At 37.2% G+C, this 26543-nt stretch overlaps 4 protein-coding genes across 5 annotated transcripts in view; 2 read left to right on the top strand and 2 right to left on the bottom strand.

Moving 5' to 3' along the window:
• The window catches only part of LOC123872091 (Down syndrome cell adhesion molecule-like protein Dscam2), a 56959-nt gene extending 43098 nt beyond the window's left edge, over positions 1 to 13861 (bottom strand). The window contains exon 1 of one of the 2 annotated variants that reach the window (XM_045916232.1): positions 13848 to 13861. Coding sequence is in view for 1 of the 2 variants with exons in the window: in XM_045916223.1 (XP_045772179.1) it covers positions 13200 to 13215 (16 nt within the window). In the remaining variant the exon portion in view is untranslated. Of the gene's footprint in view, positions 1 to 13199; positions 13330 to 13847 lie in introns of those variants that run through there. The other variant, XM_045916223.1, reaches the window with a different exon arrangement.
• On the top strand, positions 6306 to 7074 carry LOC123872104 (uncharacterized oxidoreductase SERP2049-like). Its single transcript, XM_045916242.1, has one exon. It carries the CDS (start codon positions 6328 to 6330, stop codon positions 7072 to 7074), a length of 747 nt encoding a protein of 248 aa, XP_045772198.1. The 5' UTR covers positions 6306 to 6327.
• Positions 10689 to 11432, top strand: LOC123872111 (uncharacterized oxidoreductase SERP2049-like). Its single transcript, XM_045916255.1, has one exon. The coding sequence runs from the start codon at positions 10689 to 10691 to the stop codon at positions 11430 to 11432; it is 744 nt and encodes a 247-aa protein (XP_045772211.1).
• Positions 13374 to 26543, bottom strand: part of LOC123872183 (Down syndrome cell adhesion molecule-like protein Dscam2) — a 121102-nt gene continuing 107932 nt past the window's right edge. Inside the window, exons 4-5 of the mRNA XM_045916359.1 lie at positions 13524 to 13666; positions 13374 to 13444 (exon numbers count right to left, since the gene is read on the bottom strand). Coding sequence (XP_045772315.1) covers positions 13374 to 13444; positions 13524 to 13666 — 214 coding nt within the window. The remainder of the gene's footprint in view (positions 13445 to 13523; positions 13667 to 26543) is intronic.

Genomic DNA, 26543 nt, shown 5'->3' with positions numbered 1-26543 from the left:
ACAGAGTTTAAGTACTTTAACAGCTATTATAAATAAATCCATCACAAGCAGCACATTCCCAAATGCATGGAAAACTGCAATAGTTAAACCTCTTCCAAAAGTAAATATTCCAACCAGTATGAAAGATCTTAGGCCTATCAGTATTTTGCCATGCATATCTAAGATCTTAGAAAAACTTGTATGTGCCCAAATGACATCATTTGTAGAGGAAAACAACATTTTACCAGCTCACCAATCAGGATTTCGGAAATGCCACAGTACAGCGACCGCAATGATGGATGTAATTGATAACATCCTGACAGCGCAAGATCAGGGCATGGGAACTATGCTGGTGCTGCTTGATTTCTCTCGAGCATTTGATTCGCTCGATACCACTCTATTATTGTCAAAGCTGTCTTATTATGGATTTGGAACGTCAACCTTAAAGTGGTTAAATAGCTTCCTCAGTGATCGGGCCCAATCGGTGCATATAGACCAAAGTGATGGTAGTCAATTGATTTCATCAACGTCCCCAGTTCTACGAGGAGTGCCTCAAGGATCTGCACTCAGTCCGTTGCTTTTTGCTGTATATACAGCAGACATAGTTAACTGTTTCTCCAACTGCAAATACCATCTCTATGCTGACGACGTACAACTATATTTCTCATTCAAACCACAAGACGCAGCAGACGCAGAAATCAAAATTAATGAAGATTTAAAAAGAGTATCCATCTGGTCAGATAAAAACTCTTTATTATTGAACCCTCTAAAGTCTAAGTGCATGATACTAGGAACTAATAAGATGACGAAAACGATCGAATCTCTCAATCTACAAGTTAAAATAGGAAATATTAGTGTAGAAAGAGTAACTGAGGCAAGAAACTTGGGAGTTATCTTTGACTCAAACCTACACTTTGAATCACATATCTTGAATATAGTCAAAAATTGCTTCTACAGATTAAAAGTACTTTATAAGATAAGACCTTACTTAAGTGTAGAAGTTAGAATTCGGATATGTGATTCACTAATCTTGTCCAAGTTAAACTACGCAGACACAGCATACGGTCCTTGTCTGCTTGGAAGAACCAAGAAGTTAGTACAGAGAGTCCAAAATGCATGCGCTCGATTCTGCTTTTCCATTGCTCCTCGTTCTCATATCAGTCCCTATCTCAACAAAGCAAACCTATTAAATATGTCAGCTAGAAGAAATCTGCACTTGGCTACTTTGTTGTTTGGGGTTATTTCCACTGGTAAACCAGAATATCTTTTCACGAAGATTAAGTGGGCAAGGCAGCACAGTAGGTATGCGCCAAGAAATTCGGCGTGTCAAATAGCCGTGCCAAGGCACAGGACCGCCGCATTTCGAGGGAGTTTCAGGCTTGCTTTCTCCAGGATCTGGAACATTATCCCACCGCCAGTGCAGAACCTCAAGTCAGTATTTGCTTTCAAGTCTAAGCTTAAAAAGATACTATTAGAAAAGCAAAAGAGCTTGGAAGCACTTACTTGAGTTTACTTTTTTATCATCAATCCGGTATTCTGGAAAGTAGCCTGAAAAATAGCGCAGGGAGTTTCTTAGACTTTGGATCTACAAATTAGTTGGAGATAGAGATTATAAAGAAGTAAATTTTACGGCTATCTGCGGACTTAGTCAATTTTGCATAGGGAGGTCAATCGCACAGGTCAAACAGAATAATATCTAGACTGATCCGGGACGTCGAGCTGATTTTTTTTCAGGGGTTGCCTGAAAAACAGCGCTGAGGTAGTGTATCCACGTACACTACTACAGCATTATGCTGAGGCGATTCCCTTTTTGGGACAGTTTGGCGCCACAGACACGCATTCTGTTTTTTACTATTATTTAGATTTTATAATTGTTTATTTTTAGATTTAATATAAGTAGATATAAGATTCATTGAAATTCCATGCAATTCGGCTCAGAGGATCACCGTGCCTTTGCAGTACAAGTTTATTATTTATTAGAACTACGAAATAGCGGTGGTCGTCTCGGCCGAAATGCATGGAAAGCTCAGTAAGTTATGTTTTAGATAAATATTTAGGTTTTTAAGTTTAATTTATTAGTTTTTATGTTTTATCTGTTTTCATTATATTTACTGTGTTTGCGCCTAACTTTATAGTCCCGAATAAAAGTATATTTATTTTATTTATTTTATTTATGTTGGGTATCTCCCCCGGGAATAAAATCCGGAACGAGATAATTCTCAAAACAAAAGCGACCAACATAGCTCAAAGGACGAGCAAGCTGAAATGGCAATGGTCAGGTCACGTGTGTCGCAGAACCAACGGCAGATATGTTCTGGAGCGCACTGTGGGATGACTTCCAGCGCGCTACACCTGTGACCTGAAGAAGGTGATGGAAACCGGGTGGAAATATTGCGAAAGTGTCTGTCTGTATGATAGCTTTTCAAGGGCGATGACGAAATTTGATAGAGGGTGAGCTTTTATCCTGGGGCTGATATTGGCAACTTTTTATCCTGAAAAATCAAATAGTTTCCACGGAATTTTTGAATCTCTATCAACTTAACCAATTTCATGTTTAGCACAAAGATAGCTTAATCCCGGAGACTGACATAGGCTACTTTTTATCCCTGAAAATTGAAGTAACCACAAATAAAGTTACAGACATCATCTAATCTCCAACAAAGCATTTATAGCAGAACTAACAGATCCCTTTGTTTGAGGCAGAAACAGGGGTACATATTTAATATCATACAACCTGACACGCCGCCTCCCCTCCCCCGCACCCCCTCCATCACCGCGTGACAGTTGTGGTGTAATTAATTACACGACTACACCGACATCGGTCTGCGGGAATTGGGTTAGGGTGTTACGGAAGATGGATCAGCGGGTTACGTCGGGGAGAATTCTCTATGATATTCGAGGATTATTTCTAGTGTTACGTAATATCTTAACGTAGTGTGAGCTTTATTTAATTTAAGATTATTTTTGTTTAATCCATACTTATCTACTACTAAGTCTGTTTGTCTGTCTATTAGCTTTTCACAGCTCATCTGTTTAACCGATTATGACGTTTGTAACAGATATAGCTGGCATCATGCCGTACCAGTGTTAATTAATTTGATGATTCAAAAGCGCCTTGTAAAAGTTTACTTGATTAAAAATCTATTACATTCTATTGTATTCTTCCGCACCAAACTTTAGTAAGATAACGAGATTTCAACTCTTAGATTTTACCTATAATCAGCAACAGTGATACAGGGAACGACAGCTCCAAAGCGGGGACGGATGAAACGAAAAGACGCGGACCTTCAAAATTCGTCACCCATCCAGTTACCGACTTTTGTCAACGTTGCTCAACGATCGCCATGTTACCCCCACAGTTTAAACGCATACCTAAATAACTGAAACGTACCGACTGACAAGCAAATACAATATATGATAAGCATAGATAAGGTTATTCGAAAACCTAATTTGGGAATAAGAGAGAGCAGCTCGACTGATCTGGTACAATTGATCTTTCATTTGCAGGCGTGACACGTATCACTCGGAAGAGGCAACTCCTACTGAATTAGGAAACTCGTGCCGTTTATATAACGCTCAACAGAATGAAAAATGGCTATTTTATTGAATTTGTCATTTAAAAAACCAGCCAAGTGCGAGTCAGACTCGCGCACCGAGGGTTCCGTACTCGGGTATTTTTTCGAAATTTTGCACGATAAATCAAAAACTATTATCCATAAAAATAAATAAAAATCTGTTTTAGAATATACAGGTAAATCCCTTTCATATGATACCCCATTTAGTATAGTTATCTCACTTTGAAAATTGAAAATACCTACTAATTATTTGTTCTAAAACGAGACAGCGTTATACCGCTGGCATAAATCTGTCCTGTTTTAACTTAAGTGTAAACAAAGTCAAAGTGCGGTCTATATATTTCAACTTAAGTTCTAAAAGTAAGTAGTACCTACCTAGAACCTTAATAATAATTAAGTTTCCCTCAATACCTACCTCAACGGAGAATGACAGAAGTCCAAAACTTCATTCAACACAAAGTTTCAACTCCTACGAAGTTCTTGTCGTTGAACCATTAGACTAGAATAAAATAGTACATTAACTTGTGTACTTTTGATGAATCTACCACAGATTCGCAATGCGCCTTCTACCTAGAAAAAGCAGCAAGATTGTAATGCCTTTATAGTTGTAATAGAATACCTATTAATCATGTTAAACATATTTATCATCATTAAACATGATCTAATATTTTATATGATTGCGGCAAAATCATAGCAGTTGGAGGCATGGATCGAATCTCCAATCTCCCGAATAGAAAACAGATGTCTTAGCCACTGGGCTATCGCGGCTCATTGTGTAAGAAATTATAAACGTTACAATATCCAGAGCACTCGACGGCCCTGCGCCTGCCTGCGTCCCTCCGAGTCACAATACCCTCTCATAGACACTTCAGCCCCAACGATCCTCACAACTTTACAAGCTTGCGTGTCACGATCGTGGCGTTTAGCGTCCTCCGCGTCCTCACGGCCCTCTTCATCAGCCTTTCGCATTAAGCTTTTATAGCTGGAGCACCTTCCATTTTATGTGAAGAAAAAGTTTTGTATTATGATACTAGCTTATACCTGCGACTTCGTCGATTACGATTTCTATCCTCTATTTATCCCTTTAGGGGCTGAGTTTTCAAAAAAAAATTCTTAGTAAATGTCTACGTCATAATAGCGATCTGCGTGCAAAATTTCAGCCTGATCCGTCCAGTAGTTTGAGTCGTGCGTTGATAGATCAGTCAGTCAGTCAGCTTTTCATTTTCAACCGACTTCGAAAAAAGGAGGAGATCTCAATTCTTCGGTTTTTTTTAAGTATGTTCCCCGATTACTCTAAGACGCTTGGACCGATTTAGATTTTTTTTTTGTTTGAAAGGGTATACTTTGCAGGTGGTCCCATATATATTTGGCGAAGTTCTGATGAATATCATATTTATAACATCAATATTTATAGTAAAAACTTGAATAGTAAATGATGAAATAACAAGAAAAAATGGCAATGATAATCCTCATGTTAATATTATAATATAAATCCTCTCAGTTGGAACATCTAAACTACTGAACATTAAATATATAAGTAGAAATGACGAAGATAATTAATCTTTACTATGTTAATACAAAATGCACCATCATCCATGCTAATATTATAAAAGCGAAAGTGTGTCGTCTGTCTGTCTGTCTGCTACGTTTTCACAGCTCAAACGCCGAACTGATTTTAATGATAGGTACAGAGTTAGCTTATATCCCGGGACGGACATAGGCTACTTTTTATCCCGGAAAATCAAAGAGTTCCCACGGGATTCTTAAAGGCCCATCTGTTTAACCAACTTATATGAAATTTGGCACAGCGGTAGCTTACGCCCGGAAATTGACTTCGGCAACTTTTTATTCCGGAAAAGCAAAGAGTTTCCACGCGATTTTTAAAAAAACATAAATCCACGCGGACGGAGTCGCGGGCGACATCTAGTTGTATATAATTGTGTTGGAATGTAATGTGAAGGCAAGTATTTTGTGATATTTAAATTATGCAACGAGCTGAGATGATATACATTTTCTAGCTCGAATGAATTGTTTTTCGGACTAAAACTATCCCACATACCAACCCGAAGCTATAAGTATGCCAAGTCATATTCATCTAATCAATTCAATAGTTCCAGAGTGATGCGTGTACAGACAGATATGAAGATAGACAAAAAATAAAAAAATCACAACTACCTATTGAATAAGATATATATGCCAGCCAGAGATTAAACCAAAGCTGAATAGTTATTAGTATTATTATGTTAGAAAACCAACCGGCCAAGTGCAAGTCAGACTCGCGCACCGAGGGTTCCGTACTCGAGTATTTTTCCAACATTTTGCATGATAAATCAAAGACTATTATGCTTAAAAGTAAATAAAAATCTGTTTTAGAATGTACAAGTAAAGCCCTTTCATATGATACCCCACTCGGTATAGTTATCTTACTTTGAAAATGAATTATTTGTTTTTATTAATAATTGACAGACACGACGGACGGATGGATGGACGGACGGGTGGACGGACGGACAGACAAACAGACAGACAGACAACAAAGTGATCCTATAAGGGTTCCGTTTTTATTTTTGAAGTAAAGAATCCTAAAAAATGGCATTAATATAATTGAAACTGACAGGCTTACGCATAGAAGTCTTGTAAATGTTTTCATATTATAGTATATCCAAATGCATACAAAAAGGACTACTGACTAGTATATATGTTAGTATCCTAACGATTTGTGAAGCAGTAATAATTCCACTAAGAGGGAGGGAAAATCAAAATAGAAGAAGACGTCATGGGTTTGAAAAATAAAGTAGTAATAGTAACAGGAGCAAGCTCTGGTATAGGAGCCGTAATTGCTGAAGAATTTAGTGCGGAAGGAGCGAAAGTGGTAATTGTGGGAAGAAATGAAGCTAAATTGAATCATGTCGCTAAAAACTGTAACGACCCCTTAATCGTGTACGCTGATTTGTCCAAAGACGAAGATATACAAAAGATAATAGATGAGACAATAGACAAGTTTGGACGAATAGACATCTTGGTCAACAACGCAGGAACCTATGCCAATGCTTCCATTCTAAGCGGTAACATTATGGATTCATACGATTTTATAATGCGTGTTAATCTTCGCGCCCTTATATACCTGACGAGTTTGGCTGCTCCATACATTGTTAAAACTAAGGGCAACATCATCAATATATCCAGTGTAGTGGGATCTATTGCACCCATAGCACCTGGCTCTTTTTGTTATAACGTGTCGAAAGCAGGCGTCAACCATTTCACCACTTGTATTGCTACGGAATTGGGAGCACTCGGAGTTCGAGTCAATACTGTCAGTCCAGGGCCTGTGTATACTGAATTCATAGAAAATACTGGCTTCCCGGGACCTTGGGATATTTATAAACCTGGAACTGTCTTGAACAGGATATCAGAATCAAAAGAAATAGCGGATATGGTGCTCTTCCTTGCGAGTGATAAAGCCAAGTCTATCACAGGAGTTAATTATTTAGTCGATAATGGTATGACAATCAAGCGTTCATAACAATCTTTGTAAGAGACAATCACTCAAGGCAATACATTTTTTTAATTGTTCTATCCAAATATGTATAAGTTGTTTTGTCCTTATGACCTTCTTCATCACCCTTGTCACATTAAATTTCAATAACTGGAACACTTTTTCGTTCGTGTGAAGAAAATAAAGTTTTACAAGATACCTGCCTGCGTAAACTCTGACGAGAATTTGCTCGGTGTGTAATAAACATTTTCATGTTTTTGAACTAGTTTTTGTTTCATTTGATACATTTGATTTCATTTGATTTGTGCATTGCCAAACGCAGACAAACTAACAGACAAATGATTATGACTGTATACATTTTGGGCTAAAATCGGCTCATTTCTAAACTCGGTTTGATAAAGTACAAAATATTATATTTATTCTATTATGTGAAACATAGCAATGAAACAACAGAAAATAAGAAACAATCAGATTGAGGTTAAAACTTTACAATAAATGAAATTACAAAGATATTAAGTATGCATTCAAAAACGAATCTCTAAATGTATAAAAGGAAAAGGTGACTGACTGGCTGACTGATCTTTCAACGCACAGCTGAAATTACTGGACGGATTGGGCTGAATTTTGGCATGCAGATAGTTATTATGACGTAGACATTCACGAAGAAAGAATTTTTGAAAATTCAATTCAATAGGGGTTTGAAATTTGTGCAGTAAACGCGGATGAAGTCGTGGGATATCACCTAGTTCATATTATTTCGGTAGATTATATTGTAAAAGGGTGTTGGCTATCGAACAGGGCTCTAAAAGGGCCCATTGTTCCGCCGAGTGCGCTAACACGTGGCAGAGAGTTGTCGAGATATCGTGGCAAAGCCTCTGCTCCTTACAACCTATACTCTACAATCTACATGTATACTGGAATACTTGAGTTGCTAGAAATTTGTTAAACCTCAACAACCAATAGTTTCGAACATTATATAGAAGTACAAGAAATCTTAGCTATTTATTATATTTTTTCTTTTAATATTAATATACTTTATTGTAACAACTTTTTGTTACAAACAATAAATAAATAAACGCTTCGCTTTCATAACAACTAAAGATTTTCTTGGCATGTCTGCCTGTTTGTACAAAATTAAGTAAATAATAATATCCTCGCACTTGGCAAACACACGGGTACCTGCCACGACAAAAATCTTGAAAATAGAGAAACGAGTAAATTATGTGGCAAAAATCCACTTCCGTATGTTTCTGTTCCGAAACAATGCCATGAAACAAAACGCATTTATCGTACTCTTTTTGAAATTCTGATACAAGCTGGGCCTTGACTACGATCTCACCTCATGGTAAGTGATGATGCAGTCTACTTTCATTAGAGTGTCACCATATATCATACACATTTTTCTTCCAGCTTTTCCGTTTTAGTAACTATGACAGTGTCTATACCATGTCGATCAATGAAAAAGCTCCCATTTAGTGCCTTAAACATGAATAAAGTTAAATTATTTCGTTAATTCAAAATCAAACCAACTATTATCGTCTTTATAGGAGACTTGAAAAGTTCGTAATTCGTGCTCAATCGTCGAGTGCTCGTCAAATGGAAAGCATTCAGTCAAGTAATGATTTCTTAGACTCTGAGCTCGTTCCATTAGCGGACCTTTCTCACAAAGGAGTATTGGGGGAACTCAATCTCGGGGTTTACGGCACTCGAGCCTCCTCCATAAAGATTCCTATTTGCATTCCAGCGCGAGCGATTCCGACTTACGCCTTCTCAAACGCCAATACGTAGGTCAAGTGGGCGAAGTTGTCACACAACTCTCACTCTTATGCTTAGTACGTTTACGTTGTTATTCCTGTGTACGGTTGAGGCATTCACGAGCAATATTGGCGGTGGCTAAGTTGACGATGTGAGGCAGGCCGATCGTTCGGGGCTAGCGTTGAGGTTTCATTGCGGGTTTGCTTTTTATAAGCGGAAAGTAAAATATACTCGAGTTGAAGGCGTTTGGAGAACGCGAAGTTGAAAGGTTTTCTGAGAACGTTTGTATCGAACATCAAATACAAAGCCTTAGCTACCAAATTTTCGAATATTTTTTTCCGTTGTGATTGTAATGCTCGCAGTCAAGTAAATATGATCATAGTAATACCTGCCTAGTTAATAGGAAAATATTGTGTTATAAATAAATTGGTTGTCTGTATGTCAAAATCGACTCAATAGATTTAACTTTCGTACACCAAGAGATATACCCACTCAATGTACCTGTTTGTTGGTTTATTCTTCAATAACGCCGCAACGCAGCAATAGATCAATGTGATTTAACATGGATATAATTAAAGACCTAAAGAGTGACACGGGTTACAGGATTTTCAAAAACCTAAACCGCGGGCGGCAAGTCGCGGACATCAGGTAGTATTTAATAATTCTCATTATTATTATCATATGTTGCTGACAAAAAGAAATCTCAATTACGTACATAATAATAATAAAATTATCTTTTGTAAACATTCACTTTAATGAGATTTGATATGTTACTTATTATTTTTCGCATATTCATCTACGTTCAAATATTACGTATATCTAAATATGTAGGTACTACTAGAGGATGCCCGCGACTTCGTCTGCGTGGTTTTAGGTTTTTGAAGATTCCGTGGAAACTGTTTGATTTTCCGGGATAAAAAGTTGCCTATGTCAATTACAGGGACGCAAGCTACCTCATACCTTTCATTCACATCGGTTAAGCGGATGGGTTATTGGGAATCCCGTGGGAACTCTTTAATTTTCCGGAATAAAAATAGCCTATGTCCGTCCCCAGAATATAAGCTAACTCTGTACCGAATTTCATCAGAATCGGTTAAATTGTTGGGCCATGAAAAGGTAGCAGACAGACAGACAGACACACTTTCGCATTTATAATATTAGTGTGGATTTACTAGCTAAATTCAACTATTGACATTCAAAAGTAAATAAAAACTTAAAAATGATTTTCGTTTACACTTCAACAAGATAATACTAACCTTTTGTCATAATATTATGAAGTGTGATGATAACTGAGAGAGCTGAACCTCAATTTATTAGTCTGAGTTCCTAGTAACCCATTATTATAATTATTTTTACGATCACTGAAACAGACAAGCTATCAAGTCTCATACATATGTTATTTTATTAAGTACCTTCTAGATGATGCCCACGATTTCGTCCGTATGGATTTAGATTTTTTTAATTTCCTGGGATACAAATTTATCCATCTCAGTTTCCACGACGCAAGCTACCTATGTGCCAAACATATAAGTCGGTTAAACAGAAGGGCTTTTAAGAATACCCTGGGAACTCTTTGATTTTCCGGGATGAAAAGTAGCTTATGTCCGTTCCCGGGATGTAAGCTGCCTTTGCTCCAAACATTAAAATCTGTTAAGCTGTTGAGCAGTGAAAAGCTAGCAGACAGGCAGACACTTTCGCATTTATAATATTAGTATGGATTTTGTAATTAAGAACATCGTTAGATAAACAAAAGCATAAAATATTTACTAAGGCGCTTATCTCATTTATTTATCCGAATTCATACAAAAAGTGCCACAGACTTGTATGCGATGTTAGTATACTTATGATCTTTGAAGCAGTACTAATTGTGCTAAAGAAAAGACATCATGAGTTTCAAGAATAAAGTGGTGATAGTAACAGGAGCAAGCTCTGGTATAGGAGCGGCGGTCGCTGAAGAATTTAGCACAGAAGGAGCGAAAGTAGTGATGGTTGGAAGAAATGAAGCTAAATTGAATAATGTCGCCAAACGCTGCAACAGCCCTTTAGTTGTCCGCGCTGATCTATCCAACGATAAAGATGTCAAAAAGATAATAGACGAGACAATAGCCCAGTTTGGGCAAATAGATATCTTGGTCAACAACGCAGGAACCTATGCCGACGCTTCCCTTCTAAGCGGTAACATTATGGACTCATACGATTTTATCATTCGTGTCAACCTTCGAGCACTTATATACTTAACGAGTTTGGCTGCTCCATACATTGTTAAGACTAAGGGCAACATCATCAATATATCCAGTGTTTCAGGATCCATAGCACCTGTGGCACCTGGTTTATGTGCTTATAACGTATCGAAAGCAGCCGTGAACCATTTCAGCACTTGTATTGCTACGGAATTGGGAGCACTCGGAGTTCGAGTCAATACCGTCAGTCCAGGCCCTGTCGATACTGACTTCATAGAAAATACTGGCTTCCCGGGACCTTGGGAGATATACAAACAAAAAACTGTGCTGAACAGAGTATCGGAACCTAAGGAAATAGCGGACGTGGTGCTCTTCCTTGCGAGCGATAAAGCCAAGTCTATCACGGGAGTTAATTACTTAACTGATAATGGTATGGCTATTATGCATTGATAACAATTTGAGTAAAAGAGATATAAACCTATAAGACAAATAAAAATTTAATGTTTTTTTATCTTTCTATAAAATATTATTTCAATATATTTTTTCTGTTTCCTTTTTATTTTTTAAATAAAGGACCTTGAATCAACAGTGTTCAAACAACTTTTGAGGTTCAATTTATTTTATATTACGGTGGCCTAGTTGAAATTGAGGGATATCCCCATAATAATATGGCACTTGAGTCTGGGTAGACTGAATGAACTTCATATCCGGAGCGCACCAGTTCGATCCCTTACTTGTTGGAGATACCAATGTGCCTTTTAAGAAATTAATATCTCTTGCTTTAACGGTGAAGGAAAACATCGCGAGGAAACCTTCATGCCTGAGAGTTTCCCCATAATGTTCTCATAGGCGTCTGAAGTCTCCTAATCCGCATTTGGCCAGCGTGGCAGACTACGACCGAAACCCTTCTCAATCTAAGAAGAGACCTGTGCTGTGTTGGGTTGGCGATGGGTTGATCGTGATGATGACGATGAAAATTCTTTGTAATCATTTTTTTATTACTTTCATTTGAAAAACAAATCTAATCAATTGAACAAAACACGTTTTAATATAAAACGTTTGATGACACAAACAATAAAAATTGGGGAATGGTCGAAATATAGAGATAATTTCAAGATGGCAGATGCTTCGTTCTCTACAGGAAAGGAGAAAATCGACTGAGTCGGGAATAAATCAACTAGAACTGATTATGGAAATAGCCGATGTAACAAAGAACCGTTTTTCTATATTTTTAAAGGAATATAGACGGAAGTTATTTTTTCCTTTCAATTTTCTTTCTTTACAACGATTTATTTATACTGTACTAGTATGTAATCCTTATAAAAAGAAACAGTTCTCATTATTGGGGAGACCCGACGTGCTCTGTAGTGAGCCGGCGGTGGGTTGATCATCATGGTGATGAAATACTTTCGATTGCAAAACTTATATAGACCAATCAACTAATGATTTTTTCGTGTACAAACAAGGTACACAACCTACCAACCTTGTACAAGTTGCTTGGCACAATACTCTGTACTGCAACGTTTGAGGTCTTAGTTCGATTTCTGACTAGATCAATTATGTGAATTTATAATTTGCTCAGGCCCCGTTAGCTGGTGGCTTCGGTCGTGGCTTGTTACCGATTTAAATGGCAAAGCTGTGCCGCCAAGTGATTTAGCATTACATACAAAGCCTCACAAAAAACCAATACGGAGTTTAATAAACTACCATGCCCCTTCCAACTTAAGTAGGTATCCCATTTAGACTGTATCACCTAAAAGACAAGATTTTGTGTAAATTTCGATAATATAGTAGCGATAGTAGATACACTAAAAGGTTCAGAATAAGAACTGCTATAAAATAAATTGGATCTGATAAGCCATTTTCACAGTAAAACTGAAGTCGTCTCAAACTTCAAGCACTCTATAAAGTACTTAAAACTGAATAGGCCCCGACATGCTATTAGATGAGATGATCAACTTAGCATAGTGACAAAAGGATTCCATGCATTTTCAGCATAATATAGTGATATAGTTAAGTAGCATCACAAATGAAACATGTAGACCAAAATATAATTAGTGTCATTCTTTCATTACTTGATCTACTTGGAGAAACATTCTAACAGTTGTTCGAGTTCACAGAAAATTTACCTACTTTATTTAAGGTACTGCGCCGCCGAGAACGCGCCCAGCCACAGCGTGCCGTTCGGTAGCGCTTCCCTGAAACAACATCTCCGACCTGCTTCGAGCCTCATGTCGCGCGACAGCACGGTGCCCACGGTGCCCGCGGCGCGGCAGCGGAGCACGGCCGCGTGCACGTCGCTGCGGTACTGCGCCGCCGAGAACGCGCCCAGCCACAGCGTGCCGTTCGGTAGCGCTTCCCTGAAACAACATCTCCGACCTGCTTCGAGCCTCATGTCGCGCGACAGCACGGTGCCCACGGTGCCCGCGGCGCGGCAGCGGAGCACGGCCGCGTGCACGTCGCTGCGGTACTGCGCCGCCGAGAACGCGCCCAGCCACAGCGTGCCGTTCGGTAGCGCTTCCCTGAAACAACATGTCTGACCTGCTTCGAGCCTCATGTCGCGCGACAGCACGGTGCCCACGGTGCCCGCGGCGCGGCAGCGGAGCACGGCCGCGTGCACGTCGCTGCGGTACTGCGCCGCCGAGAACGCGCCCAGCCACAGCGTGCCGTTTGGTAGCGCTTCCCTGAAACAACATGTCTGACCTGCTTCGAGCCTCATGTCGCGCGACAGCACGGTGCCCACGGTGCCCGCGGCGCGGCAGCGGAGCACGGCCGCGTGCACGTCGCTGCGGTACTGCGCCGCCGAGAACGCGCCCAGCCACAGCGTGCCGTTCGGTAGCGCTTCCCTGAAACAACATCTCCGACCTGCTTCGAGCCTCATGTCGCGCGACAGCACGGTGCCCACGGTGCCCGCGGCGCGGCAGCGGAGCACGGCCGCGTGCACGTCGCTGCGGTACTGCGCCGCCGAGAACGCGCCCAGCCACAGCGTGCCGTTCGGTAGCGCTTCCCTGAAACAACAACACTACACGTCAAACACCACGGCACGTCAAACAAACAAAGAGTCATGAAAATCGGTTCGTACTGGGCGGAAAAATCGCGTAAAACGTAAAATACTGTCAAGTTGAAAACCTTCTCCTTTTTTTGAAGTCAGTTGAAAAAAGACGAACTATTTTGTTTTGGTTTTTGTGTGTCTCATGGCATGACTAATTTATAGGCATTAAAAATGCAGTATATATTTATTTAGTATTTATGAAGAAATGGCGAACTGCAGTGGAATATCAAAGTAGATAAAATCATTTTAAAAATCGTAGAAAACTTTCCAAATCCCCTCTGGCTTTTTATCAAAATAATAATAGTATGATTTTGTTTCTTGGCGTGTTTTGTAGGTATAGGTATTCTTCCAAACTTCTATATTTCTTTAGTCAATAAATCACGGCGCCATCAACGCAGGCTACAAAGAAAGCGAGAGCCAATGCGAGATATCACGCGAAATACAATTTATAATAATTAATGGATGGTATTCCGCCACTTATTTCCATTCAATTCCGCGCCGTTTTGAGTGCGGAATCGTTGTAGCGGAATTCGGGCCTGAATAAGATTAATGACTTTTGACTTCGCGATTCCGAGAGAATCTCACAGATAAGGAAAATTTTAGTCAAAAGAATTTTTTTTTGAAAACAAATAAAAAATGGAGCGATGATGCCTTAATGGTTAAGATTTTGGATTCCTATTCGGAGGGTCGTCAGCTCAATTCAATACCTCTAAGTTCAAAGTTTCAGAACGTTTAAGGTGTTTTAAGTACTTAATTTATTATAGCTCGTGTGAATGGTGAAGGAAAACAGCGTGAGGAAACTTACAATCTACATGTCTGAGGGTTCTCCATAATGTGATGGTGTATGAATTGTACTAAATCGCGCTTGACCAGTGTTGTGGACTGTTGGAGAAGAGACTCGTGCTTAGTAGTGGGCTAGCAATGGTTTTTTTTTTTATCGTTAGGTAGATATAGGCAACCGCTTGATCACAATCACACCTGTGATTGAACGATGGAAAGTGATGCTGTAGCCTAAGTTGGGACGCGTTTACCTAGAAGATGCCTATTCACTCTTGTTTAAAAGATACCCGCTTTGAAAACATGATGATAACTTTACAGGGAAAATAATAGGTTGGTACAACCGTAAAATGTAGGTATTCAACCTTATAACTACATTAAAACTGTATAAAAATAAGTTTTTTAAGTTTTTTAATCGCTAAACCTGGAATGTACCGAGTTCTTATCAAAGTTGAAGCTCTACCTGCAGCTACTTGTATTAACTTCAGTTTTAATCTCAAGGGATCGGATTATAGACTGGAAACTTGAAGGAAGTTGGCGTCTTAAAGTTTAAGATCACAGACTTTTATTATTTTTTGAAATACAGTTTCTTGATGGTTCTTCGCGTTGAAACTTGCAAACCATATTTTTCATCTTTGAGATATCTAATACTCACTACCTCTTCTGATTTTGAAAACAATAAAGTTTTGGGATCACTACATCACTGATCTCAGTTTTGGTATTTTCATTTTCTAAATAAATTTACGTCTATTCTAAAGACCTATTTTTCATTTAAATTTTCATACGGGTAGCTGAAGACATTTTATTTTCCAATTTGTGGTGACTCTTGTTCCATATCCTTAAGTGGACAATACATTCTTTCTCATGGATGTTATTTTGAAAATTACGCATCTTCATACAAAAAAATACCCTATATTTGAATCCGGGTATCTTTAAAACAAGAGTGAATAGGCATCTTCTAAGTAAACGCGTCCCATCTTAATCTTCCATCAGGTATGATTGTGGTCAAACGCTTGCTTAAAATGAATTAAAAAAATCTATTTAAATTAGAATTTCCAAAAACGGTGAAATAAGATTTTTTCATTTCCTTCTCACATCCTTAATATAAAATATCTATAATATAATATGATAAATATCCTATAACTTGAAAAATGACCGATTTTCATCCTCTATTTAACCACCTTAAGGAAATCCAAAAATCCTTTCTTAAGGAGTGCCTACGTCATAAAAGGGGCCTACTGCCAAAATTTCAAGTTTCTAGACCAATTCACAAAGACGACGATTGCTAGAAGAAACGAATTGTAACCTTCAACCAATAGATTCCATCAAATTATTTCCTCACAACCAGCCTATTTGTTTAAGCGTGGAGATCGTTAATGCGTAGCGCCATTTACATGATTATGCGAGCATGTTTGCTCGGCCCGTAAACACAGCTCACGATAGGCAGTAAACCCAACAGCCTTATATACTGCAATAACCGTTCCACGACCCCATCCAGCGGCGGCGCGGTGTCGCTAACGAGTGGCAGCGGCGATGCCGGAAATATAATACGTTTAGTTTATACGTGTATCGAGACTTTTCTTATTCTTAGAACAAGTGTAAATTAAAAATTTATAACACCCCCGACAAGTGAAGGTTACAGTAACTAGAAAAGAGCTGATAACTTTCAAACGGCTGAACTGATTTTCTTCGATTATAGCTAAGAACACTCTCGATCAAGCCATCTTTCAAATAAAAAACCGACTTCAAAAACCAAAAACACTAAAAAGTAGAAAATAATTTTTGTTTAGCTACACATGTAATGTACCTAGGTATGAAGTCGAGCGAGCATATTAAAACAAAATTAGAAATCCAAGAGTGAAGCTCGCCCGACTTCATACCTAGGTACATTACATGTGTAGCTAAACAAAAATTATTTTCTACTTTTTAGTGTTTTTGGTTTTTGAAGTCGGTTTTATTTTTCTTTTGAAATTTTTTTATTTCACAATTTTTAGTGGCCCCACTGTACTATAATATGCTATGCCCAGTTAAAACCCTACTGTTTACTAAGCTATTACAGTGATCGCGAGCAATTTGCTCTTATCCATTGAGGAGTTCTGTTCTTCATCTCTGAAGATATTCATCAGATCTTCACCAAATTTATATGGGACCACCTGCACAGTATACCCTTTCAAACAAAAAAAAAAATTCCAAATCGGTCCAGGGGTCTTTGAGTAATCGGGGAACATACATAAAAAATAAAAAAAAAAAAAAAAAGATCCCGACGAATTGAGAACCCCCTCCTTTTTTGGAAGTCGGTTAAAAAAGAAACTAAATTAATAATTTATTAAACTAAATTAATAAACTAATTAATTGTGGCTACGATGCCACAGACAGATACACAGATACATACGTCAAATTTGTAACACCCCTCTTTTTGGGTCGGGGGTTAAAAAACGGATTAAATGTGACTTGGACTCGTGTACCGAGGATTTTATACCTTTAGACGTATAGTTTTTATAAACGTATGTTTAAGCAAACAATGTCGAATATGCTGATTGTGGACACGGCATCACGCCCTTGCTGTTCTCTTTATCCTTCGACTTTGTTATCATGATTCATGACGACGCTCACGCCAGGGATGATCACACTAATATTAAGGCGAAAGTTTGTGTGTATGTGTGTGTGTGTATGTTTGTTACTCCTTCACGCAAAAACTACTGAACGGAATGGGCTGAAATTTAGAATGGAGATAGATTATACCTTGGATTAGCACATAGGCTACTTTTTATCCCGGAAAATCAAAGAGTTTCCGTGGGATTTTGAAAAACGTAAATCCACGCGGGCGAAGTCGCGGGCATCAGCTAGTAGGTAATAATTTAATTCATCAATAAAATAGCTTATTCTCATGGCGAATTTTAGTTTACTTCTGGTAGAATATTGGGCTAAGGTATCATTAATTTCAACCACCTTTTAGATGGATTTCCAGATATCTGTAGCTACGCATCCTAGTTCATCCGTGGTGGAAATAGGATCTACAAGTTTGTTTGACGATAGTACTCTCAGTAAGACTCAAAGCTTGATATGGGCCCGCTCGCTCAAAAGCGATAAATCTGGCGCAGTAAATTTCATTAAAGTTGGGATATTAATCTTATAATAGTCCTACAATTTTATTGAGTTAGCAGACTCGTGCAAGTGACCCTATATTATTTGCCTAAAGGTTAAGTAAGTGGGATTAAAGTTTCGCCCGTCCTTCGCTTATGCCTTGCGTTGATCAAATATTTGCGACCCCCAAAACTGCGGGCTAGTTTGAATTTCATCGGACCCTTGTTGACCTCGTCGGCGTAGTTGGTGAATTGATATATAGCGACGATCCACTTTTTGTTTTGACCCTTGAGGGCAGTTTAAATACCATTATGTAACTATTGAGTATGTGGAAATGTTTTGTGTTTTAATCAACTTGCTCTATTTTGCAAACTACATATTAATTTGATACTCTCTTTGTTAGGGATGAAATAATTAATTACTTATTTGTATTTTCGTCTTTACAGGGTGCAAATGTTATAAGATAAATTCAAATAGCCCACGGGGTTCAAAGATCAAACAAGTTCAAAGTCACTTATCGTACAAAAACACTTTTTAATTTTTTGTTGTGCAACCACAAATTCAAGGTTTCGGATTTTTCCCTTCACTTGTGCAATAAGATCTTGCTACCTGCTTGCATGATTTTAGGTTAAAGGGAAGTACCCTAGTTCGTGACAGTCGACGTGGCAATCTGGATATGAGGCGGGGAGACCCCGGCACGCCCCGATTGCCGTGTCGACCTGTCGCGAACTACTTATATAAGTTGTAATTCCCTTGACGGGAAGTTGTAATTCCCTGTCTGTCTGTCTGTCATTGAATGACAACGAAGAGATTCTATTAAAGTTGCTTTCTTCCTTTTGAGATACGGAAGCCTAACAAGAACCAGTTCAAAGTTTCTCATAGGTACCTATTTTCTTTGCATGTTTCTGCGGGAAGATCGTACTCCGTGCGGCAACTCATTAATCTGTTGGCACAGAATAATTCACTAAGCAAGCAATTAGCGCACACACGCGGCTTGCACTAACGGGTAAATATGACTTGATGAACATTACTGGCTGTCCTTAATTGCGTCGTGTCGTCTTAATGATGACACTTCCTCTGCTGATGAAAGTGTCACTTGCGATCTTTTCTTTCCGGTTTCAGTTTTATTTCTAGTGGGTTTTGATTCCTTCGACGGATCTTGAGAGACAGACAAGGAAGTGATCCTGTTCCCTTTTTTCTTTGGAAATATGAAATCCTTAAAAACAATACTTATTTTGAAATCGAGATGTAATCATTTTTTATTAAATTAATATTGATGAGAGATGGAAAGAGCTATGCTTAGAGTTTTGCTACGTGATCTAATCAGAAATGAAGATCTAATCGGGAGATCTGTAGGAGAACTAGAGTAAGCGACATAGTGACCATTGACGCTGAAGTAGAAATGGCGCGTAGTTCGAAAAACCCTAGACATTGGGGGGCCCAAAGTGTTAGAATGGCGAACTTGCACCGAAAATTGCAGCATTGGAAAACTCCCTTTTAGGTGGACAGTCGACACCAAAGGAGTCGCAAGGAGCTGTTGGATTCAGGAGGCGTATGTCCAGCCGTGGACGTCTATTAGTTGATAATGATGAAGATGACGAGTCACTAATGTATTACTATAGTAGATACATTATCTGGCTTGCTTTTGTAAGTCGAATAAGAAGCTACCTTGTATAACACAAGAATAGATCATTAACAAGTGTAAATTAAAAATTTTCAACACCCCCGACAAATCATTTTCAAAAAAATAATTATGTATATCTAGGCAACGTCCATCTTGACAACTTGACATTTGTCAATTGACACTAAGGGCCCTAAGGGCTATCTAACCTTCTTTTCTACAAGAAAACTAGAAAATAGCTGATAACTTTTAAACGGCTGAACCAATTTTTTTGGATTATAGCTAAGAACACTCTCGATCAAGCCACCTTTCAAACAAAAAAAAAGTAAATTAAAATCGGTTCATTCGTTTAGGCGCTACGATGCCACAGACAGATACACAGATGCACAGATACACAGATACACAGATACACAGACACACAGATACACAGATACACACGTCAAACTTATAACACCCCTCTTTTTGGGTCGGGGGTTAAAAATCTAAATGAAGATGCTGCGAAATTCGAATGTCTTTGTCAAATTTGAAACAATTGAATACGAACATTCACGTCCTAAAACAATATTAAATGGAAGATAAGAGAGCCACTGTAATACATGTTAACAATTAAACTCTCAGATAGTAAAATCAACCCGTATAATGCAATGTAAATCGGTCGGAGCGCAAACAGCAACTGAAGCTTGTCGTTCCACGCCACGTCCTCGCCCTAGCGCCATCTTTTTCGTCTCGATGGAGGGGGCTCTGACGTCACGACCACAGCATAACCACCAACACCAAGCAACACAGAACGTGAGAACGAGGTGTTGCCAACACGGCCATGCTGCATGGTGCCCGCCCCGGGCACCCCACGAGTCGGGATAAAATTACTGCAAAATTAACAACCGTTAACACCTGATTCACATTACCTACTTGTAAGGATCCTTCCTAACTTCCTAAGGAATATTGCCCATTCATTGTCACTTATCACTTCACAATCATACGACAGCTCGCAACTTAACAAGACACCTCCACTATGTACTCGTAAGATCCAGGAATATTGTCCATTCGTTATCACTCATCACAACAACAGCTTTCAATTTAAAGAACAAAACAACCGCATCTAAAGGGACTTTGCCACACTTAGGGGACCAGATTTGTCGTAGTTGAAAACCAACTGCACTTAAAGAGCGTTTCGCTCACTTAAATGCAGCAAGTTGGTCAAGACCACTTGCACTTAAAGAACATTTCGCTCACTTAAGCGTACCAAGTTGGTGAAGACCACTTGAAGATCACTTGCACTTAAAGAACATTTCGCTCACTTAAGTGTACCAAGTTCACCTTCAAGTTCCAAGCATCATAGAAGACCACTTGAAGACCACTTGCACTTAAAGAGCATTTCACTCACTTAAGCGTACCAAGTTCGCCATCAAGTTCTAAGCATTATAGAAGACCACTTGAAGACTACTTGCACTTAAAGAGCATTTCACTCACTTAAGCGTACCAAGTTCGCCATCAAGGTCAAGCATCGTAGAAGATCACTTGAAGACCACTTGCACTTAAAGAGCATTTCACTCACTTAAGCGTACCAAGTTCGCCTTCAAGTTTAAGCATCGTATTCCAATGTGATATTTTATATTCATGGTACAATATTCCCAATTATCTTTCGAATATTTTATCAAAGTTCAAGCTTCGTATCCCAGTGTGATATCTTATATCCATGGTGCAATATTCCAACTAATTAATCTTCCAAAATTTTATCACGGCTCGCTGTATCAATTATGTTGCTATACATACTTAATTTTAAATAGATTACTCAACATAATACACAAGGTAGCCTTGCCAACACGGTTTTTAATACTCCATGAATATTCTTTAAAGAAGCAATGCATTAGCACTCACGATTAAAATCAGATCATACCTCTTTACTAAATCTCAAAATTCTTTACTAAATTCTGAACACATACTCAATGCCATAGCATCGTGCACCCACACAGTGCTCCGACACTATTCATCCACGTATGCAATCACCACACTATCTTTATCTACCGCGCATCCACGCAAGGGATCACCGGTGCATACAATCATATTTGATCTCATCCATTTTATTTTAACTATCAATGATTTATTATTATAAACGGATCATTTGATTGTAAAGCTGGTGCTATCAAAGTTAACTTTAAATAATTATTATCATACTAAAACTATCACTTTTTAAACTAATCAATATCTTAACTGCAATTATATTAATGATTTCACTAGTTCACTGCATTATTAATTACGAGGGTTGGTCACCAAATATAATCTTATAACCCACAAACTATTTTAATTCATGAATTACTCTAGTATCAAACAATAATAATAATTGGTATTTCATATTCCATATATGCAAATATTAATTACGCTATCTCAAATAATTATTAGGTTAATTAAAAATGATAAACAGAGAGTCATGGATTATGAGCGACACCGATGCATGCCACTGCCAAAACCAAGACTTTCTTTTTAACTCATTCATCTGTCCATTCACGCAGGGAATTCATCTACTGCCACTGTATGCTATCGAATATTTCTATTCGCACAATATACTCTTACTGTCACTCTTTATTATTTTCGGCCTGTCCTGATTATAGCACAGAATTGCAGCTGAGAGCATAAAAATGTTGCATTTGTCTACCCTCTCAAGTTAATAATACCCACTTAGCTATCCGGACAAGAATATTTCTTTGTTCAACGCAAATGTGAAGCTTTTACCCAAATTTGTAATATTAGGTATTAACTACCAACATAAATCATAGTTATTTTTTTTTTTAAATATTATTCTAATTTGCATTATTAATGATATACTATGACTTTACAAACTAAATAAAGCTTCATTATCATACTATACACACCACAATCCGTAATTATTATTTGTTTTTGAAGCAGGTACACATCAAATGCAACAAATTTTTGAATTGAACAGACTACAGGCAATAGTTCTAACTCTGAAGAGAAATATTACTTTCATCGTTACTAGTCTGTCTGTGTCTATTTTATTAAAATATAATGTACAATCCTTTTACCTTCGTTCTAGTTCAATCTAATCGACTTGTACATGTATACAAAACGGTTCTCTGTTTGGATGGACAAAAAATAGCTAAAATGCTTTCAGAGGTCAATGTGTATACGAGTCTACTACTACTACATTACTTTTCTCGGGGATAAACCAAATCGGATCACTCTGTTACATTCCGTCCAAGCAAGTTATTACTCCCTAGTACCCAATAGGTACATACCTATAACGTAAAAATAAATTCGCTTAACGCAATTGAATCAAAAGGAATGTTAACACATTTTTTTTTTATTACCCTTTTGTAATTCTGCTAAAAACCCTTGTATCAACAAAAAAATTCAGCTTTATCTTTAAATAGAAACCTTACGTAAAATTATTCATCTTGTATGCCAAAAGTACGCCCTAATATTATAACGATCTAGTCAAACATCATATTGTAATGCATGGTAAATTATTTTGACGATTCAAAAGCATTTGTAAAAGTTTACTTGAATTATTATATCATATTCTATTCTAGTCTAGTCTATTCTATTCTATTGTATATTGAATAGTATATCGAAAAGGGGATGCCTATGTCGATGAGCACGCAGAATATAAAAAATAAAACTTAAACTTCATATGTAAATAATCTTTACTGTAATAATTTAAAGTTATTATCTATCTAATTAATTATTTACTTAGGTAGCACTAAGGTAAACCTGTACAGTACTTATTTAAAACTGCAACAAAGGCTCTTTTTTAAATATTTACTGATTTAAATAACCTGTATAGCAATAATAATAGATAAAACAAAAGAAACATTATTTAAACAAAACTAAAAAAAATGGCTAATCCAAAAATGTTACTACAGTGTGCATGAACTATTGAATGAATATACCTCAATAATATGATAATACGATATAAGAAGATTGTAATAACTTTGTTAACCACTTTTTATTTGTAAGTACTTTTTTTAAAGTCTGATTAGTTATAATAGGACATAATTTGAAAACTCCCATAATCTTTATTTATATGTGACCTTTTTATTTTATTTTTATTTAATGACCATATAATTAATTCATAATTTTTGCTATTCATATTTCATATTTCATAAGAATTGTAATATTACCTTTGATTATTTACATATGTTTTACTTTGCAACGCCCCAACGGGGCTTCATGTTGTAATATTATGATATTTTTTTATTTATGATGTAAGACATGAATGCAAATAAAGAAAGAATAAAGAATTACCTCTATAAAGATACGAAAATTCTAAATATAAGTCACTCGTATGCGCTTCAAACTTGTATTCCTATCAGGAAAATAATAACAGCATATATACACTCCCAATTATGCTTTAAAAGAAGAACAATTACGAAAACTTCCCTAAAAACTAGTATTATAAACGTATGGATGTTATTACTTACCCACACAATTATTCAATGTAGATAATATGAAGTACTAAAATGGATACTTGATATCATGTGCGTAAGTACCTACCATTGTAAATGTAAATAGCTGTAATTCCTGATATCTAAAAGACTGTTATGCTCTTTATTGATAAATAAATGTTTTTAAACTGAAATCCCTTTACTAACGATTTTGATATGCGCGGACAACTACTTCCGGTATCCATAAACGCCTCGTGACATGTATCAAAAATATACACTTTTTAACCCCATATATTATGTAAAATTTACTTACAATTAATATAATAACTTATTATTATAACATTAATATTGACATTTAATTAAGAGACATGTTACCATAGAAATTAATTCACTTTTTGGTCTCATCAGGATTATTTGTACGGATTATTCCTGATGAGTATTAAATATTTGCATGCTTATGAAGTAGAATATGAAGGTCGCTACTTAGTTATAATTTTGAACTCAACAACTGATATTCAGCAAATAAATAAATTTCATTTCATTTCAGTATACGAGTTCGGGATTGGTTATCATGATTTATATCTGAGCTAACATTTCACCTAAGACATTCTTCGATTACTTTTACCACTACCACTATAACATTTTAACTTGTTCGTCACGTATACTACCCACATGTTTAATATTTTTATTATAAAAACTTCTATGTAAATAACTAGCTCAATCGTCACACGTTTTTAAATTATTATCTTCTAAGGACGTATATTACTGATGCTACTATAATAATTGACCCACTATAATTTAAATAATATTTTGTTCGAAAAAAAGTTGAGACAAACGTGAATTTAACATTTAGTTCCAAAATAAAATTCGAACAAACTAAAAGTTAACCATTTTAAAAAACATATTCCTTTGAATTTGGAACTAAAAGACAATTTCGTTTACCGATCACTATTTCCACGAGGACCACTTATAGACTGTACGCAATATTAAATTGTGCCAGACTTTTAGCTGATACCTTCAACTTAGTTTAGTAACGAATTATCTCACCTGACTATACAAAAGTTTGAGAATACGATTTAGTAATTTAAACCATATTCACTTAATCTTTAATAATTATTCAAAGTACTCACAGTTTCGGTATCTTTACGAGATACCTTATTACGTTTCCATCGCGGCCGACGGTGTCCTGGCACTTGAAGACCTCTAGGTGGAAAAGTACGTTTGCGTTTCGACCGATTTTTCCTCAAAGCGTAAGTTACTACACACTTCTGATGTTAACAATTAAACTCTCAGATAGTAAAATCAACCCGTATAATGCAATGTAAATCGGTCGGAGCGCAAACAGCAACTGAAGCTTGTCGTTCCACGCCACGTCCTCGCCCTAGCGCCATCTTTTTCGTCTCGATGGAGGGGGCTCTGACGTCACGACCACAGCATAACCACCAACACCAAGCAACACAGAACGTGAGAACGAGGTGTTGCCAACATACAATAGTCCGCTAATTTTTGATAAAAATTCCATCTCCCCACACCGCCACCAGATATTCAATTAGGACAAAAGTCCCGCACCTGTTGGCGAGAAAAAACAATTTCCCAACCGAATCCGACCATAAAAAGATATAACGTACCTTCTCTTACCATATTTTGTCCGTCTGTTAGAGGTAATTTTCTGGAAAAATCTACTGGATTATAATAGGTAACTGTCCAATAAGCTCTCTTGAAGCCATGATGTCTTAGTAGATAGAACTTTGAATTGTCATCGAAAAAGTTGCGAATTCGAATTTTGGTCTGATATGATTAAGGTTTTCCAAAATCCAAAATTCCTCGTCTAGCCATCAAAAGCAAGATTTGTATCAAAATTTGCACAAGGCAAGATCACAACAAAGCAAGACTTGTCACGGATATAAAAAAAATGAAACCTTTTGCAAATCTGTTGAGAGGCAATTTGTGGAGAAATCCCGAGATATTAGTGTCCATCAACCCCCTCTCCCCCAGGATAATGAACAGGAATATTTTAAATTGTATTTCACGCACTTTAAAATGAAAAATAAGATTCCTCCTTCACCAAAGAAAGGCACTAAATGGAGTAAGTTAATGAAGTTACGCCCCTCAGAAGGTGGTCTTTGCAATGTAATAGACAATTTTATTTTCTATTACGCCGTTTCGGCCAAGATTGGGTCATTCTGTGAAAAAATGAAACATGGGTTTTATTTCTGCTTTTGTAATAGAGATGTACGAGATCTTGTTTAATCTAATAAAGTCTTGTTTTGAGCAACAGCTCGCTGTTCAACCAGCAAATCTTTCAGAAAAAATCTCATTTTTTTGCGTAGACATTATTAAAATTACTATATTCATTGTAGAAAATGCAAACAGACGTAGTCTACTTTTACCCGAAAAATCAAGACTTTCCTCGTTAAAATCTTTTAAAAGACTAAATCCACGCGATCAAAATCACGGGTAGGTATTATTTAGTTAGAAAATATAATACAGTCAGTGTAAAAAAAAAAATAGTTAATTTCTAAAGAAAATAACTTTAAATCCAAGAAAAAACTATTAAGTACTATATCCATAACTACTTTTTACTGTAGATCACAAATCACAATACGATCCATGTACTATGCGAT

This window comes from Maniola jurtina, chromosome 2 (assembly GCF_905333055.1).
Source record: "Maniola jurtina chromosome 2, ilManJurt1.1, whole genome shotgun sequence".
NCBI classification, from domain to species: Eukaryota; Metazoa; Arthropoda; class Insecta; order Lepidoptera; family Nymphalidae; genus Maniola; species Maniola jurtina.
Note: the sequence above shows the minus strand (reverse complement) of the source record. Positions and strands in the feature narration are given on the sequence as shown.